The 19710-nt window shown below is 41.8% G+C and overlaps 1 protein-coding gene and 1 long non-coding RNA gene across 8 annotated transcripts in view; one reads left to right on the top strand and one right to left on the bottom strand.

The window, feature by feature from the left end:
• UMAD1 (UBAP1-MVB12-associated (UMA) domain containing 1) overlaps positions 1-19710 on the top strand; it is a 255050-nt gene that overhangs the window by 163167 nt on the left and 72173 nt on the right. For all 6 annotated transcript variants that reach the window (XM_086397677.1, XM_086397672.1, XM_086397674.1 and 3 more), the window contains one exon: positions 19098-19171. Coding sequence is in view for 3 of the 6 variants with exons in the window: in XM_086397672.1 (XP_086253798.1) it covers positions 19098-19171 (74 nt within the window). In the remaining 3 variants the exon portion in view is untranslated. The remainder of the gene's footprint in view (positions 1-19097; positions 19172-19710) is intronic.
• Positions 18117-19710, bottom strand: part of LOC147374610 (uncharacterized) — a 310540-nt gene continuing 308946 nt past the window's right edge. Inside the window, exon 5 of one of the 2 annotated variants that reach the window (XR_015162959.1) lies at positions 18117-19383. This is a non-coding gene — a long non-coding RNA (uncharacterized LOC147374610). The remainder of the gene's footprint in view (positions 19384-19710) is intronic. The other variant, XR_015162971.1, reaches the window with a different exon arrangement.

Genomic DNA, 19710 nt, shown 5'->3' with positions numbered 1-19710 from the left:
TGTATTTATTTTGATTTTAGAATGTGTCTTAGTCCATTGCACCTGCTATGACAAATTATCAGAGACTCACTAGCTAACGAATGTGCGTGCGTGCGTATGTGCTGACACTTGAGTTGTGTCTGACTCTTTGTGACCCCATGGACTGTAGCCCGCCAGGCTCCTCTGTCCATGGCATTCTCCAGGCAAGAGTACTGGAGTGAGCTGCCGTCTTCCCGACCCAGGAATCTAACTGGGGTGTCCTGCATTGCAGGCAGATTCTTTTCCAACAGAGCCATAGTGTTGTTCTCTTCTACTGGTATTTGAATATGAGTGAGTCTGGTTATGGTTTTGAGAACTCATGGCCTAAATCTAAGTGCTCCAGCTCTTTATCCCACTCCTACATACTGTCTCCCAGTCTGAGAAACAACATCTTATGCACGCTATTTGCTGTCATCTTAGACTCAGTCTTAACAACAACAACAAAATATTCTCTATGCACTTCTTGGTTGGTAGGTGCATGGTCTACAGATCAGTCAGCACTGTGCAGAGAGTCAGCGTTTAGCATTTTTCCCTTAGTAAGCTGCGTGGGGAGAGTCACCTGATCTTTCCTTAGATAGAGGCTCTCTGTCTGTTGCCGCCGGGCTCGGTTGCAGGGGCCTGGCCCTCAGTAGGTTGATGTGCTTTCTTTCACGGTGAAGAGGGGGAATCTGGGAGCTGCAGGAGGAAGGTTTGCTTCATGAGGTCTGAAGGTGGTTAAAGCGATAAGTGGAGAGGAGGATAAATTTGATTGAGACAGGTTGATTTGAATGAAGCAACTATTCTTAGAAAACTTACCATAATGGAACTGGTTGCTTAATATGTACATCTTTTCTATCCTCATCCTTTAAGCCTTAGGAAAAATGTTACTGAAGATTGGAATTCTTTTTTTTTTTTTTTTGACATGTTCTAATTAGGCTTGGAAGGAAAGTTATGACCAACCTAGATAGCATATTGAAAAGCAGAGACATTACTTTGCCAACAAAGGTCCGTCTAGTCAAGGCTATGTTTTTTCCAGTGGTCATGTATGGATGTGAGAGTTGGACTGTGAAGAAAGCTGAGCGCTGAAGAATTGATGCTTTTGAACTGTGGTGTTGGAGAAGACTCTTGAGAGTCCCTTGGACTGCAAGGAGATCCAACTAGTCCATTCTAAAGGAGATCAGTCCTGGGTATTCTTTGGAAGGACTGATGCTAAAGCTGAAACTCCAATACTTTGGCCACCTCATGCGAAGAGTTGACTCATTGGAAAAGACCCTGATGCTGGGAGGGATTGGGGGCAGGAGGAAAAGGGGACGACAGAGGATGAGATGGCTGGATGGCATCACTGACTCGATGGACATGAGTCTGAGTGAACTCCGGGAGTTGGTGATGGACAGGTAGGCCTGGCGTGCTGCTGTTCATGGGGTCACAGAGAGTCAGACACAACTGAGCGACTGAACTGAACTGAACTGAATTAGGCACATGTCTAGATGAATTCTAATTTCACTGAGCCAGTCCCTAGGAGACTACTGAATTTATTTGAAATTGCTGTGTCATGAAGTATATAATAGGGATTTAAGCAACAAATTCTAATTTCAAAAATATCGAATTCATGAGGCGGAGCAATACTGTGGAATTCAGTGGTAATAAATTAGTAATTTTAAGTACATAAGCATTATACAGTTTTCATAACTTTAAGTGATAAGAGAGAAATTTTTGAAAAAAATCACAAATGTTAGTACATATTTCTAATGTTTCTATGTTTTTTAAAGAAGGCATTTAAAATTTGCCAAATACATGTTAGTAGTAAACTTAGAAATGCAGCATTAAATTCAATAAAATAAATAAAAATACTTTGTCAGAATTCCTTTGGAATCTTAGCCATGACTTCTGTTTCATGCAGTTACCTCAAACTCACTGTAACGACAGAGAACCCAGTGAGATCTCTTCTCTGATTTCAGAGTCACTGTTGCCTCTTTGGCGTTTTTCATCTACCCTAAACAACCTTCTGGGAAGTGTTTCTAAGTATCTTACAGCTGGTCTACCCTGACCTTCCTTATTGCTGAAATCCTGTCCAAACTTGATGACAGAGCTGTGATTATTGATCTCTCCCAAAGCCTTTTTGTCCAGACTCTGCCCTCCACTCACTTCTAAGTGCCCTTAATCAACGTATTTCCTTTTACCAGTCAGAGCGCCTCCTCTTTAGCTTTCTTTGTTTATCCCATCATTTCATCAGGAACTCATGTTTCTGAGACTGTGTGTGACCCTCCTCATGACAAGGCTGTAATATATCAAACAGTTATTTCATCAGGGTCTACCCGGTGTATTCTGGGTGCCGTCTACTGTAGTAGGTTCTGGAAATACTGTGGTGAAGAAACACACCCTTGTCCTGGTGGAGCTGACAGACTAGTGGGAACAAAAGCTATTAAACGAGTGCAAATCACTGAGTGATTGTGAACGTGGAGCGCACTTTGGAGGATGGGCATGAACGGGAGCGTGTGATGGGGGCGTGGGCTGTCCTGGGTCTGGAGGGCTGAGATGTGAGGAGGGAGTACATGTCAGCTGGTGGGGTCTAGGTTGAGGAGCACTGCAGGCCAAGAGCGCTCCTCCGTCTATCATCACTTTTCACCTTGTCATCAAGTAAATTCTCATACTTCAACCATGTGACTCACTCCTTCTAACCAGGGGACTTCTTCCTTAATGCGTTTCTGCCCTTTCGGCTTTCTGATTTGTGTGCTCTGTCTGTCTTGGAGCTCCGGAGGTCAGTGTCCCCTCGTTGTTAGTTGAGGACCTACCAGTAGTGGGCTCCCCAAGTCTGATTTGTCCACTGACTCCTACCCTCTTAGTCTCTTCTTCTTTTTCTTCCCTTAATCTCTCATATTTGGAGAGATTTCTGTGGGAAAGAAATTCAAGCCACTAGTTGGGGACGTTACAATTAATTTATTGATAGTGATCTCTTCCAGCAAACCTTGATTTCATTGTCAGCCACCTCCTCTCCCCATCCTAGTGACATTAAGGCTTAGGGGCTTGAAAACTCTCTCTTCCTAAGAGGACGTTTAGGTGTTTTGTATTAGATAATTAAAAGATAGGAATATTAGCTCTGAAATTCTACATGATCTATAAAAGTGTGCTTTATTTATCTAGTACTTTATATTGTAGATTCCTTGGTTATGACCAGCAATTGAGATGTTTTTAAAGTATAGCATGTTGATACTCAGTATTACTAACACTGTTGTTACCTTGTTACCTGGTGACGTTTATACAAACAAGTATGTGGATGTACATCTACAAAAACATCATAACAACATTACTGTACTAGTACCGAGTGGCCAAAATGTGTTCTGATGTTATTATTAATTAATGCAATGCATTGTAACTTTGCAGTTGGGCAAACTATGTCTTTTTTTTATTAAACTTTTTATTTTGTATTATAGTATGGCTAGTTAACAATTTTGTGACAGTTTCAGGTGGAAAGTAAAGGGACTGGATCATACATATACACATGTCCGTCCTCCTCCAAACTCCTCACCCATTCAGGCTGCCATATAACACTGAGCAACAGTACTGAGCAGCTGTGCTGTACAGCAGGTCCCTGTTGGTTATCTACTTTAGTTTTTAATTAAATTTATTTATTTTTAATGGAAGGATAATTACTTCACAGTATTGTGTTGGTTTCTGCTGAACATCAACATGAATCAGTCATATTCTTATGTCCCCTCCCTCTGGGACCTCCCTCCCCATTCCACCCCTCTACGTGTTACTGAGCCCTGTTTGAGTTCCTTGAGTTATACAGCAGATGCCCATTGGCTGTCCATTTTCCATAATGTATGTTTCCATGTTATTCTCCATATATCCCACCCTCTCCTTCCTTCCCCCACGTCCATAAGTCTGTTCTCTGTCTCCCTTGCTGCTAAGTCGCTTCAGTTGTGTCTGACTCTGTGCGACCCCATAGACAGCAGCCCACCAGGCTCCCCCGTCCCTGGGATTCTCCAGGCAAGAACACCGGAGTGGGTTGCCATTTCCTTCTATGCTGTCTCCCTTGCTGCCCTGCAAATAGGTTCATCAGTACTGTCTTCCTACATTCCATATGTATACCTTAGTACATGACTAACTCACTTCACTCTGTATAATAGCTCTAGGTTCATCCACCTCATTAGTACTGACTCAAACGCATTCCTTTTTATGGCTGAGTATTATTCCATTGTGTGCGTGTGCACAACTTCTTTATCCATTCATCTTTATCCATTCATCTGTCTGTGGACATCTCAGTTGCTTCCATGTCCTTGCTATTGTAAATAGTTCTGCAATGAACATTGGGGTACATATGTCTTTTTCAATTTTGGTTTCCTCAACATATGCATTGGAGAAGGAAATGGCAACCCACTCCAGTGTTCTTGCCTGGAGAATCCCAGGGATGGGGGAGCCTGGTGGGCTGCCGTCTCTGGGGTCACACAGAGTCGGACACGACTGAAGCGACTTAGCAGCAGCAGCAGCAGCAACATATGTGCCTAGGAGTGGGATTGCTGAGGCATATGATGTTTTTATTCCTAGTTTTTTAGGGAATCTCCATACCGTCTTCCATAATGGCTGTATCAATTTACATTCCCACCAACAGTGCAAGAGGGTTCCCTTTTCTCCACACCCTCTCCAGCATTTATTGTTTGTAGATTTTTTGATGATGGCCATTCTGACTGGTGTGAGGTGATACCTCATTGTACTTTTGATTTGCATTTCTCTAATAATGAGTGATGTTGAGCATCTTTTCATGTGTTTATTACACTTGTATGTCTTCTTTGGAGAATGTCTGTTTAGGTCTTTTGCCCACCTTTTGATTGGATTGTGTTTCTGGTGTTGATTTGTATGAGTTGCTTATATATGTTTGAAATTAATTCTTTGCCAGTTGTTTCATTTGCTGTTATTTTCTTACATTCTGAGGGTTGTCTTGTCACCTTGCTTATAGTTTCCTTTGCTGTGCTAAAGGTTTTTAAGTTTAATTAGGTCCCACTTGTTTATTTTTGTTATTATTTCCATTACTGTAGGAGGTGGGTTATAGAGGATCTTCTGTGATTTATGTCATAGAGTGTTCTGCCTATGTTTTCCTCTCAGAGTTTTATAGTTTCAGGTCTTGCATTTAGCTCTTTAATCCATTTGAGTTTATCTTTGTGTGGGGAGTTGGGAAGTGTTCTAATTTCTTTCTTTTACACATAGCTGTCCAGTTTTCTCAGCAGCACTTACTAAAGAGACTACACTATACCATTGTATATTCTTGCCTCCTTTGTCAAATATAAGGTACTGATAGGTGCATGGGTATATCTCTGGGCTTTCTGTCTTGTTCCATTGGTCTATATTTCTGTTTTTGTGCCAGTACTGTCTTGATGACTGTAGCTTTGCAGTGTAGTCCGAAGTCAGAAAGATTGATTCCTCCATTTTCATCCTTCTTCCTCACGATTGTTTTGGCTATTTGGGATCTTTTGTGTTTCCATATGAATTGTGAGGTTTTTTTGTTCTAATTCTGTGAAAAATGCCATTGGTAATTTGGTAGGGGTCACACTGAATCTGTAGATTACATTTGGTAGTATCGTCATTTTCACAATATTGATTCTTCCCACCCAGGAACATGGGATACCTCTCCATCTGTCTCTGTTGTCTTCGATTTCTTTCATTGGTGTCTTATAGTTTTCTCTGTACAGCTCTTTTGTCTCCTTAGGTAGGTTTATTCCTAGGTATTTTACTCTTTTGTTGCAATGGTAAATGGGATTGATTCCTTAATTTCTCTTTCTGATATTTCATTGTTGGTGTATAGGAATGCAAGTGATTTCTGTGTATTGATTTTGTATCCTGCAATTTTGCTAAATTCACTGATTAGCTCTAGCAACTTTCTGATAGTGTTTTTTAGGTTTTCTATGTATAGTATCATGTTGGCTGCAAACAGTAAGAGTTTTACGTCTTCTTTTCTCATCTGGATTCCTTTTATTTCTTTTTCTTCTCTGATTGGGCAAACTATTTCTTATAGCTTGGCCCTTTAATTGAGTCATAAACAATCCTGTAACAGAAAGAAAACACACATTTTGCTTCACTTGATTTTTTTCCTTTTTTTCTTTATATATATATTTAAATAACAGCATGAACATAGAATAAATACCAATTATAGCATTTGTATGTAAACACTTATTGTGCTATGCTTAGTCGCTCAGTCGTGTCTGACTCCTTGGGACCCCATGGACTGTAGCCTGCCAGGCTCCTCTGTCCATGGGGATTCTCCAGGCAAGAATAGTGGAGTGGGTTGCCATGCCCTCGGGATCTTCCCAACCCAGGGATCGAATCCGGGTCTCCTGTATTGCAGGTGGATTCTTTGCCATCTGAGCCACCAGGAAAGCACTTATTAGGACAAAGCTAAAATAAGTTGTAAAGTACAGTATTGATCAGCGGTAGACTTACCTTTAACTTCTACCATGTTATTCTAAATAGACAATAACACATCTTAAATTTTTATATTTAATTGTAGTAAAGTACCTGTAAGTTTTACCATCCTAACCAGTTTTACATGTACAGTTCCCTTAAGTACATTCACAAATTTGTAAATCAGTCTCTAGAACTCTTATATTGCAAAACTCAAGCTCTCTACCTACCAATCAAACAACAGCTTTCCGTTTCCTCCTTCCTCCAGCCCATGGCAACCACCATTCTGCTTTCTATCTCTATGAATTTGACCATTCTAGACATCACATATAGGAGTAATCATACAGCATGTATCTTTTCATGACTGACGTTTTACTTGGCACGACGTCTTCCGGATTTATCCGTGTCATAGCATATGTCAGAATTTTCTTCCTTGAATGGTTGAATAATACTCACTTGTATGTATATACCATACTTTGTTTATCCATTCATCTGTTGATGGATAGTTGGGTTTCTTCAGCTTTTTGACTCTTGTGAATCATGCTGCTGTGAACATGGACATGCAAATATTTCTTCAAGACCTTCCCTGCTTTTAGTTCTTTTGGGAATGTTTTGGGCTGTGACTTAGAGCTATGCACAGAGCTATGTACGTACTCTCTAAACATTTAAACAATATGGGTGGGAAGGAGAAATGAAGGCGTGGACAGTCACTCCCAAAATCAGGCAGATGATACTCTGTCAGCATCTCAGAGTATTGTTTGTGAGTCAGCTCTAGTAGAGTCTCCTAGAATGCTAGCTAAAAATTTAGACTCTTTGGCTATTCACTGAACTGAGCAAGTCTGCATCTCGCATGAGACTTGGGAATTTGTACCCCGGTGATTGTCACACACTCTGATGTGAGATGCAGTGCCCCACCGGGGCATGTGGGAGATGTTGAGCATTTGAAGGTCCTGCTCTCTGCTGCTCTTAGCCCCTGCTTTCCCTTAGGGCACGTTTGTCCCAGGCTCGCCCATGATACACTCTCTTTTCCATCCTGTCTGTATGTTATAGTCCAATTAGAAGTTCCATAAGTAGAAGAGGATGCCCAGGCCCGAGTTTACAATCCTAAACTTTGATCACCTCCCAGGTGGGCTCCTCCTTCCTCAGAAGGCTAATTGGTGATTCACTGTGGCTCTTTACCTGCTTCTAGTTAGTAGATGGGTGTACCGGTTAGGACTTTCTCCCTCAGACCTTGTGGTGTTGAATTTTACCTGAGTTCCTAAAGGGGCCAATGGCACCCCACTCCAGTACTCTTGCCTGGAAAATCCCGTGGATGGAGGAGCCTGGTAGGCTGTAGTCCATGGGGTTGCTAAGAGTCAGACACGACTGAGCGACTTCACTTTCACTTTTCACTTTCTTGCATTGGAGGAGGAAATGGCAACCCACTCCAATGTTCTTGCCTGGAGAGTCCCATGGACAGAGGAGCCTGGTGGGCTGCCGTCTATGGGGTCACACAGAGTCGGACACGACTGAAGCAACTTAGCAGTAGCAGCAAAGGAGCCAAACCACTTGTCTTATATGAGCATTTTTTTTTTAATGTATTTATTTTTAATTGAAGGATAATTGCTTTACAATACGTTGTTGGTTTCTGGCATACATTAGGATGAATCAGCCATGGCTATACATATGTCCCCTCCCTCTTTATATGAGCATTAAAATTATTTTTAATTTCTTGGCTGTGCTGAATCTTCATTGCTGTGCAAGCTTTTCTCTAGTTGTGGTGAGCGGGGGCTACTCTCTAGCTGTGGGTTTCTTGTTGCAGTGGCTTTTCCTGTTGCAGAGCTTGGGCTCTAGGCACATAGGCTTCCTGTAGTTGCAGCTCTCAGACTCTGGAGCACAGGCTAAGTAGTTGGGGCACACGGGCTTAGTTGCTCCGTGTTACATGGGATCTTCCCTGACCAGGGATCAAACCCATATCTCCTGCAGTGGCAGGCTGATACTTTACCACTAAGCCACCAGGGGAGCCCCCATATGAACATTTTAAACGTGACATGTGGTGATCCTCAGGACAGCAGTGTCACATGCTCATATTGTATAATCACATGAGAAGTGTGATGTCTTCAATAAAGCAGGCCCAGCTTCTTTTGCATTTTGTAGTCAAACTCCCGTTCTTCATCTGGGATAACGTCACACCACCTCATCACATTCGTCACACGTGGCTTTGCTTCTAAGTTGTGATCTGTGGTTTGCTAGTGATTCGTTTTTAATATCAACTTTTCTTGAAATAATTTTGGTATATTTTCAGAAATACTCTCTTCTTTTAAAAGTAATGATGCTGACAAAATATATACTTTATTTTTAGTGAAAGGAGCTGAGGGGGAAAGAAAGCCCTAATATGAAGCTTGCTCTGGTTATGACTGGCCACTTTTCCCACAGTGTGCCTTGAATGAAATTTCTATTCCTTAATTGATTTGATATTCCCATAATTTTCAGTTTGGGGCTAATTTCTACAACCAGTTTTTGTGATTACATTTTGTTGGCTGAAAAATCTCCTCTTGGATGCAAATAGATCGAAGGCGGGAGGAGAAGGGGACAACAGAGCATGAGATGGTTGGATGGCATCACGGACTCAATGGACATGAGTTTGAGTAAACTCCGGGAGTTGGTGATGGACTGGTAGGCCTAGCATGCTGCAGTCCATGGGGTTGCAAAGAGTCTGACATGACTGAGCGACTGAACTGAGGATGTAAATGCTCTGAGGGCAGGGATGGTATCGCTGTAGTTCACATGGTACCCAGAGTGATATGTGGCACATAATAGATTGTTGTTGTGTTCAGTCACTAAGTCATGTCCAACTCTTTGCCATGGACTGTAGCCCGCCAGACTCCTCTGTCCTCCACTCTGCTGGAGTTTGCTCAGATTCATGTCCACTGAGTCAGTGATGCTATCTAACATAATAGATATTTAGCAAATATTTATTGAATGAATGAAACAACATGAAGCTGATTGTAGTATGTTTCATGTACTGCTTTTATTGTTTCTGCTGGAAATTTTCTTTGCACTGTTCTCTTACACTACTAATCCTGGGAGATTAGTAGTGTAGGGAGACCTGGATTAGATCCCTGGGTTGGGAAGATCGCCTGGAGAAGGATATGGCAACCCACTCCAGTAATCTTGCCTGGAAAATTCCATGAATGGATGACTCTGGTAGGCTACAGTCCATTGGATTGCAAAGAGTTGCACACTACTGAGCAGCTTTACTTCTTACACTACAACTCTTTGGTCCTCGGTTTCAAGACACTGACAGCTTACTTACCTAATACCTCTGATAGGACCAATGGATGCTGCAGGTGGAAACACACATTTGATCTCATGGTATCCCTTATTTCTATGTGGAAAACTGACTGAGCAGAACTTCTGATCCCAGCCAGTAACTCTACAATTTTATTCTGTTGGTTGGAAAGGAGACCAGACCTTGAGTGTGAGTGACTTGGTGCCAGTGATCTCTGCCTCGGTTGCATTATTGGTGATGGATCAGTGCCATCATTTTTCCCCAACAGCAGGCAGCACATTTGAGTCTTTGTTTCAGGATACCAGATAAACTGGTAGAGTGAGCCTGTTTTGTTTTGTTTTGTTTTCTGTTAATAGATTTCTGTTTCAAGCCCTACACACTGACAATCCTCCTTATATCAGTCCTGTTTGTTTGCAGCAGGCCCTGTAGACCTGTTGTCAGCGGCCTGCTCAGGGCTAACCTTTGTGTAGCAGGTTCTTTCAGCAGCATTTTGGGATCCAGGGTCAGGAATGATGAGCCGCCCAACATACTCTTGCACGGTATAAATTTACTCTGATTTAGGAAAGCTATAAAAAAAAAAACAAACCCACCTTTGAAGGCATATTTGTATAGCGTGGTACAATATTCTACAAATGTACAAGTACAAAATTACTTTGGCCTTTTGAGTGTCTAGTCTTCCAGTCTAAAAAAATGCCTGGGCTTATGTGTTTAACATGGTGTTAAATACTTAATTGATGTTTTGGGTTGCTTGAAATCTTCCAGAGAAATTTTTACCCATAGCTACATAGTAACAAGACTCAGAACTAAAGAAATCTGGAATCGCAGGTCGAATTAATTAAGAGCAGGCCAGGAGGACTGATCGAGTCTGACTTCTGTTGGATTTTTGGGTATTCTTACTTCCTTGAATAGATGTCCTTAAGTGTCCGGCGTGACCCTCAGCTTGCAGTGCAGTAAGCAAAATATTAGCTGTATGATTTTAATAGCAGTCATAAATTAAAATCTGTTATGTTGCCTAAAAGTTGTATGAAATATGTGTTAAAATTAAGATTCACACTGTGTGTGTGAGTGCATGCTCCATTGCTTAGTTGTGTCTGACCCTTTGTGACCCCATGGACTGTAGCCTGCCTGGTTCCTCTGTCCATGGAATTTGCCAGACAGTCGTATTGGAGCGGGTTGCCATTTCCTTCTCTGGGGGATCTTCCTAACCCAGGGATTGTACCCCAGTCTCCTGCATTAGCAGGTGGATTCTTTACCACCCAGAGTCACACTAATATCTTATAAAATGCATTGCGTGTTCTTCTGAACCCTTAATTTTAATTTTTATCCATATTTTAACAGTCATTTATAATTCTTTTCAGGGGCTCTTTGTGTGTGCGTAGGATTATCTTTGAACTATCCCCCTCTCACATACAGTTGAATGAACAGTGTTAACTTCATTTATCAGAACGACGCCAGTGTGTTAGTTGTAAGCATCCTTAGCTAATTTGGGTGTCATAATCTTGGTATGCTCATTTAATGTGTTCTTGGTACCATTTTCATTTGCTTTTCTTTAATTCCTCGCTGGCTTGAACCTTTCCCTCCGTGTGTTTGCTGACTGCGGTCCTCTCCCCATGGCTTAGGTGTTCTTATTCTTGGCTTCTCGTGGGGTCACTGTTGTCGTCAAGAGTCCTGGCCTGACAGCAGCAGGCTCCTGGGCAAGGCACAGCTTTGGCAATTAGTCCTTCTGCTTTCTCTCTGTCCTTCCTTTCTTCATTATAGTGGAAACAGGGAGTGTGTGGACAATATTCTCAAAAGTGGAAAAGAAAACAGAACAGAACTGGAGGAGACTTAAATATAATGTGTATGAAACGGAGTTGGATAACTTGTCTTGAGGAGTAATGAGAAGCTGCGTGGTGTTACGTGAGGACTTGGCACTGTCAGCAGACTTGGATTCCACCACCAGGTCTGCCGTCCTTAAATGGATATTACAAAGGGACCTCACCACACTGCATGGGGCACTAAATGCGTTTACAGGAGAGCAGTTCTTTGACCTCTGCTGTGCTGAAGATCATGGCAACAGCTATTCACCACGTTTGTCTTTGCCCCAGCTGCTCTCCCTTCTTCCTCTCTGCCATTAGTGTTTAGCATGTTTTCTCATTTAATCTGTGTGTGCACATGCAGTCACTCAGTTGTGTCTGACTCTTTGCAGCCCCGTGGACTGTAGCCTGCCAGGCTCTCTTGTCTATGAAATTCTCCAAGCAATAATACTGGAGTGGGTTACCATGCCCTCCTCCAGGAGACCTTCCCCACTCAGGGATCGAAACCTTGCATCTCCTGAATTGGTGGACAGATTCTTTACCACTGCTGCTGCTAAGTCACTTCAGTTGTGTCCGACCCTGTGCGACCCCATATATGGCAGCCCACCAGGCTCCCCCGTCCCTGGGATTCTCCAGGCAAGAACACTGGAGTGGGTTGCCATTTCCTTCTCCAATGCATGCAAGTGAAAAGTGAAAGGGAAGTCGCTCAGTTGTGTCTGACTCTTGGTGACCCCATGGACTGCAGCCCACCAGGCTCCTCTGTCCATGGGATTTTCCAGGCAAGAGTACTGGAGTGGGGTGCCATCGCCTTCTCCACTAATGCCACCATAATAGCCTTATTATGTGTCATGATTCCCATTTTTCAGATGAAGAAATTGAGGCTCTGAGAAATTCAGTAATGTGCCCAAGGTCGTGGATTTGGCAAAGGCATTGGGTTGAGTTCTGTCAGTTTCAAAGCCATTCGGTTGCCACCGTGCCAGGCCTCCTTGGGTAATGAGTGTGTGACTGAGGAATGAAAAGGAGTTAATGGAGAGGCCATTCCACTGTTCTTTCCACTACTTCACTCTGTGAATGACTAATAAGCAAATACTCCCACAGGGTATTTGCATTTTAAAGGAGGAGCTCATTAACCCTAATGAATCTCTAATTGGTAGAATTGTGAGGGGGATGTTTCTGAGCACTGGGACTTTCTCCTGTGTCTTCAAGGTGTCTGGCTATCCTTTTCTCCTCGGTAGACGATCAGCTATTCTGGAATCAGAATCATGCAGTAGAATGCAGTCACAATCTGCTAGTCTGCCCCAAATGCAACTGAATGAATTAACAGGGAGTTGTAAAAAGAATCATCTAAAGGAAAAGAAGTGTGAGTTAACATTGTATAAAATGAATGCTCAGGAACTAAATAACAAATTTGACAATGGGGAGGATTTTAAAAGTCAGTAAAAAATATTTCATATTCATTTTCACTTCAGAAATGTTATAGTAGCATTTTCTGTAGTGTGACACTCTGCAAGATTTTAATAGAGTGAATAAAGCGGTTTTCTAGTCAAAAACATGGTGAAAATTTCTTTTTAGTTTCTTTACTGAATTTTTCAGAGCCTTTACTATGTCAGAGTACGTTGAAAATCAACCAGAAGGGAATGCATTCGGTAGGTTTTTCCTCATACTTTTGATCAGAGAGCTATTTTTTCCATGGGAACCCCTTGAAACTAGTGTTTTGAAGACTGCATTCTCAGATATGAAGCTCTAGATAATTCCTCTCTAATGAAAGGAAAGAAAGAAAACACGTTTCTGTGTTCACAGTTGTTCATCTGTAGGCAGGCTCCAGTGCTTTCCACACCAGGCCATCCCCTGTCCTGTTGGATTCTAGGGTGTTCCAGTAATAACACCCTCCTTACCCAGATAAGATCTGGACAGTTTAGTTAAAAAAATAAAGACAGATGAAGAACAGATTCTCATTTTTATTGCCTATCGAGCTGGTGTTGAAGAACGTGGCTTCTGTCAAGAAGCAAATGGGTTTCCTGTTCTGAACCCCATTAGGTTGACCTCCACCCTGTTAAGAGTGTGCTGGGCTGGGGCAGCCCTGCTCCAGTGGGAGGGCCCCTGGGCAGGGTCAGAGCAGAGGGGAATGAGCAGCAGCAGGAGAGCCGGGAGGGGAGTAGAACAAGAAGAACCCCGTTAGCTTTGCCCTCCCACATCACCAGCCCAGTGACAAGAATGGAGGGAGAGACTGGGGGGAGGTTAGTAACTAGGGTTTCCTCCACATTGAAGGAGGCCTAAAGAGTGAGAGTACTCCCGACTCACCCACCACCCCCTCCCCAAAAGAGATCTCCTCTGGGGGACCCAGAGAGGCATTCAGGTTTCCCTGGCATCACTGGCAGCGTCTCCTCTTTCCTTTTCCCTTGTGCCTGGTGCTCATTCTTCATCACATCTCTCCTCTCCCTCCACCCAGGTCACCCAGTAGAATGAGATCATGAAGACATGCTCATCACCAGCCCTTTCTCATCTCCTTATATAGCATAATTCAGCTTTTTTTCCTAGAAGAGGTAGGCTCTAAAATAGAGATCTGGAAACTGCAGCCTGACTCAACCCACTTTTGTAAGTAAAATTTCATTGAAACACAGCTCCACTCAGCAGTTTATATATCTGTGGCTGTTCCCAGCTACAATGGTAGACTGGAGAAGTTTTGACAGAGAAGCCTAAAATATTTCCTGTCTAGCCTCACTAGACTAAAATACACATGAAATTTCACTTCAGTCCTTTAAGTTCTGAAAGAGCTTCGTTAATATGCATGAAGCCTTTCTCCTTTAAATTGCCCAGGCTCCTCTGTCCATGAAATTATCCAGACAAGAATACTGGAGTGGGTAGCCATTCTCTTCTCCAAGGGCATCTTCCTGACTCAGGGATCAAACCTGGGTCTCTTGCATTGTAGGTGGATGCTTAAACGTCTGAGCCATCAGTGAAGCCCACACAGTAAAGTCGGGGAGGAGGGAAATTGGGATAAGAATCAATTGTGGTATTATAAATAAGACTTTATGAAATGTTAATACTATGAGTTTTTTTCTTTTTTTTAATTGAAGTATAGTTGCTTTACGGTATTGTGCCTGTCTCTGCTGTACAGAAAAGTGACTCAGTTATATACATATACACATTCTGTTTCAATATTCATTTCCATTATGGTTTATCCCAGGAGATTGGATACAGTTCCCTGTGCTATACAGTAGGACCTTGGCATTTATCCATTCTCCATGTAATAGTTTGAGTCTGTTTTTGTTGTCTTTTTCCTTTTAAATAGCTGAGTTGCAAATGAAAGTTTTGAATCTATGGGTGCATGCTCACTCAGTCAGTCATGTCTGACTCTGCCATCCTAGGAACCCGCTAGGCTCCTTTCTCTGTCCATGGTATTTTCCAGGCAAGAATACTGGAGTGGGTTGCTGTTTCCTTTTCCAAGGGAACTTCCTGATCCAGGAATCAAACCTGCATCTCCTACATTGGCATATAGATTCTTTACCACTGAGCCACCTGGGAAGTCCTATTGAATCTATACAGCACATAAATTAGAACTAACTCATGTCTGAAAACTGAAGCATCATTTCACATTCATCACATGCATTTTTATTTTTATTCTTGAAGTGTTTTACATTCATATGGGTTATTACAAGTTAGAGAAACTAATTGAATTTTTACTGTGATAAAATAATTCTTCAGTGAGAGGAAAATGGTTCTGTTTCACTGTGACCTGTTCTTGTCTGTTTGCTGTTTGTATAGTTTTCATTTTGTGCCTTTGTTTGTAGAGAATAACCTTGCAGGTCGCATTTTTCCCGATAATCAGTTATTGTCTTGAGTCATCGCCAAATATGGCATTTCAGGAAATGGTGATGGTACAGTTGCTTCCAGGCAGATGTGTTGTGTGGTGTCAAGAGCACTGGCTGACAGCCTTTCTGGTTATTCAGGCAGCAGGGAGGTTGGGACTTGCCTGCTGGCCCAGTGGTTAAGAATCCACCCCACAGTGCAGGAAACGTGGGTTCAGTCCCGGACTCCGGGAGCTGAGATTCCACGTACCCCAGACTAAGCCCACGCACCACAACCAGTGAGCCTACACTCTGCAACAAGAGAAGCCACTGCAAAGAGAAGCCCACGCAGCACGACTGGAGAGTAGCCCCTGCCCGCCACAGCTAGAGAAGAGCCCCACACTGCGATGAAGACCCAGAGCAGCCAAAACTGCACACATACATACATAAAAAGTTTGGTACAGATACTTGTCTTGAAATCAGAAATTGGCAAAGGAAGCATAGACTTGAATGATTTCACCCAAGTACAGTGTTTGTATGGCTAGGGGATGGCCCTATAATCATTTTAAAAGATTAAAAAAAAAACCTTAGAGTGAATGCCGTTTCATATTGGATGACACATACTTTCTTCTAAACCTCAGGCATGTGAGTTATTAAACACCTGACTCAGTGTACAGGGACTTGCATGACCTTGGCTGCGTATGCTGCTGGGGTCTCAGTGGTCTCATTCCCTTTACCCAAGCAAACTAAACAACTTGTGGATTGGTTTTGCCATCCATGAACTGGGGGTTGATTTGCTCATCCCTAACTTTCAGAGAGAAGGTGGATTTCTGAGAATAAGACTCTTCCCGATGTGCAAATAAATGGTCAGTTTAGATAGTAACTTTTAAAAAATCAGTCAAAATTAGTAATAAAAGTAAGTTGACATAATTTTTCACTTAATGACTATTAACTTTATTATCCTATAGATGTAGTTTAAGTTCCTAATGCTTTTGTTTCAACATGATTTTTAAAAAATCATTAACTTTTTAAAATCTAACAAGTTATGCCCCAATTACCAACCACTGGTAACAATATATCAGAATGGTATTTAATAAATTTGCTTTTTAAGTTTCACAAATATGTTTTAGAGGAAAAAGACTAATTATATGCTCAAATAAAGCTTTTATTACATACTAGTTAGTATTGTCATGGGCTTCCCAGGTGGCTTAGTGGTAAAAAATCTGCCTGTCAATGAAGGAGATGTGGGTTTGATCCCTGAGTCAGGAGAATTTCCTGGAGGAGGAAACGGAAACCCAGTCTGGTATTCACAAACAGAGGAGCCTGGCGGGCTATATAATTCATGGGGTTGCAGAGTTGGACCTGACTGTGTGACTAAGCACACATGCACAGTATTATCACAGTTTTATAGGCTAGAAACTATAGACAGAAGTTCACTAATTTACTCAGCTAGTATTCATGAAACACCTACCATATGCTGGGTTCTGACCAACAGTGTGAATGCCATACTTAGCTGAGAAAACAGCTTGTAGGCTGGAATATGCATGACGTGCTTGGATTTTAAACATTTAGTGGTTTACTTTATCTTATGTCAATAAACTACCAACTTAATTCTTGCTTAATAGTTTTAGAATTTAACAGAATTTTATTTAATTCTTTAAAATTTTACAGGGCTCTTTCTTGATTATAGCCATTGGTAAACTTTTGTGTTCCACTGTGGAAAAATTAAACCCAGCCCAGACTTAGATACTTCGTTGGCTCCAGTGAAGACTGTGACCTTCCCCGCATTAACAAATTCCTAACCTTTAGTGTCAGCCAAGTCATGGTGTGTGGATTTTGTAATCTTCCCTCTTGTGGACATTCCTGGGCTGGCCTAACTTTATGGGAAGAACAGATTGCTAGATTAACTTCTCATTGTGCTTTTAACAAGTAGATTAATGGTTTCTTTACCTACCATGTGTTAATCACAGATGATTAGTGTTAGTCAATAAATTAACATAGACTATTAATACATTAAATTATGCAAGTACTGACCTAACTGTATTTCTGTCTGTCCTGTGTCCTTAGAGGCAGCCTAGTCACCAGCTTGGTTTAGTAATATAACCCACCCAGGCACCACCTTTAGGAATTAGGCTATTAACTGAACGCTCATTTATGAATTTGTTCATTGTTCTTTCCTGTTGTAAAAATGGTTTGACATATGGTTAATTATTACATACAAACATACATACTCTGAGGCAGATCTACAGAGACACAAATAAACGCTTATAAAGAGTAAAACTTCTTAAAAGACACATTTAGAGGACAGTTACTCATGTTAGAAAGATGTCTAATGTTTGAAAGTAATTTGCTTTATCTATTTAAGTTACAGGAGAAGGCAATGGCACCCCACTCCAGTACTCTTGCCTGGAAAATCCCATGGACGGAGGAGCCTGGTAGGCTGCAGTCCATGGGGTTGCTAGAGTCGGACACGACTGAGCGACTTCCCTTTCACTTTTCACTTTCATGCATTGGAGAAGGAAATGGCAACCCACTCCAGTGTTCTTGCCTGGAGAATCCCAGGGATGGGGGGAGCCTGGTGGGCTGCCGTCTATGGTGTCGCACAGAGTTGGACACGACTGAAGTGACTTAGCAGCAGTAGCAGCATTTAAGTTATAAGGTTTCCTAGTTTATTTGAAATATAACTTTATTTACAAAATATAAATTCACTTGATTTTTCCAAAGTAAACCTGTATAAAGCAGGATACATTTCTGGTTCAAATTGTATGTCTCTGTATTTATGATTTTTGTGACCTCTATAAAATTACTATTCTTAAATATTAACTGTTTACTCCGCAGTGTGAACATACAACAGCAGAAGATACTTCATTTTGTTTTGGTACATCAAACAAAATTTTATTTAAATCTCATTTTCTGTGTTATTTGAAAATTTTTCATTCTGTATTTAATTATAATAAAGATATCCCGTGTTCTTCTATTAAAATTAGTCCTTCAGTGAAAATCCTGAGTTTTCAGTGAAAATTTTCAGTAAAAACTTATAGGTAAAAATACCCGTTTACCTATAATTTCTTTATTTTAAATTTCTTTTTAATTGGAGGAGTATCGTGTTGATGTCTGCTGTACAACACGATGAACCAGCCGTAAGTGTACGTACACCCGCTTCCTCCCAGGCCTCCCTCCACCCCGTCCCAGCCCTCTAGGTCAGCACAGAGCAGCAGGTTGGGCTGCCTGTGTTACACGTGGTGTCATATATATCTCAGTGCTCCTCTCTCAGTTCGTCCCCCGCTCTGCTTCTCCCGCTGTGCCCACAAGCCCATTCTCTGTGTCTGTGTCTCTATTCCTGCCCCGCAAATAGGTTCATCTGTACCGTTTTTCTAGATTCCATATGTATGTGTTAATATACAGTATTTGTTTTTCTCTTTCTGACTTCCTATAACAGGCCTTTTTGTGGGTGAGTAATACTCCATTGTGTGCATATACCACAGCTTCTTTATCCATTCATCTGTTGATGGACAGCTGGGTTGCGTCCACGTCCTGGCTGTTGTAAATAGTGCTGCAGTGAATGTTGGGGTACACGTGTCTTTTTGAGTCACGGTTTTCTCAGGGTATATGCCCAGTAGTGGCGTTGCTGGGTCATGTGATGGTTTTATTCCTAGTACTGTTTAAGGAACCTCCATACTCTTCTCCACAGTAGCTGCCCCAATTTACATTCCACCGCAGTGCAAGAGGGTTCCTTTTTCTCTACACCCTCTCCAGTGTTCATTGTTTAGTAACAAAAGATATTTCAAATAAGTAGTAGACAGTTTGGCCTCAATGGCATGATAAAGTTTTTTTTTGTTTGTCTAATAGGAGATACAGCGCATGAACAGAGAGTGGCAGCAAGAGGCAAAACCTCAGACGTAGAAGACAACCAGCCTTTGGAGGTAAGCGAAGCTCAGTGAGCCCTTTTGGGGTAAATCCAAACAAGTCACTGTGATAATAGAGTCCTCTGAGGATAAACAGTCACTTCATTCTGGCCATGCAGACAGGTGCCGACGTACCAGGAGAACAGGTGAGCTGCCAGAAATCAAGGCAGGTTGGGCGGCAGTGACTTCCCAAGTACTAAGCTTTTCCTAGTGCCGGAAGTGGAAACTTCCTGTTGGAAACAGAGGCATAGAACACCGAAGTTAAAACATTTGAATTATTTTTGTTGAGTGATTATTTTCTAATATGTTTGAGTAAATGGGTAATATATGAACCTATAGAGAAAGGTTTGAGAGTAACTTCTTCAGAACTGCCTTACATTAGCATTTCCACCACCACAGTGCACGCCTTGACATTGTTCAGTAAAAACGACTAGAATTTTTATTCTTTTTCCACTTAAGAAAGTTATTTGCTTCTGAGTACTTGAGAGTGTAGTTCACTTCCTTTCATGGTCTGTGTGGAAACATGCTGACCTTATTGAATCACTGAAAGAATCATT

The sequence above is a fragment of the Bos grunniens genome, chromosome 4 (assembly GCF_055505025.1).
Source record: "Bos grunniens cultivar Pamir isolate PY7600 chromosome 4, Bosgru_T2T1.0, whole genome shotgun sequence".
Classification (NCBI taxonomy): domain Eukaryota; kingdom Metazoa; phylum Chordata; class Mammalia; order Artiodactyla; family Bovidae; genus Bos; species Bos grunniens.
Note: the sequence above shows the minus strand (reverse complement) of the source record. Positions and strands in the feature narration are given on the sequence as shown.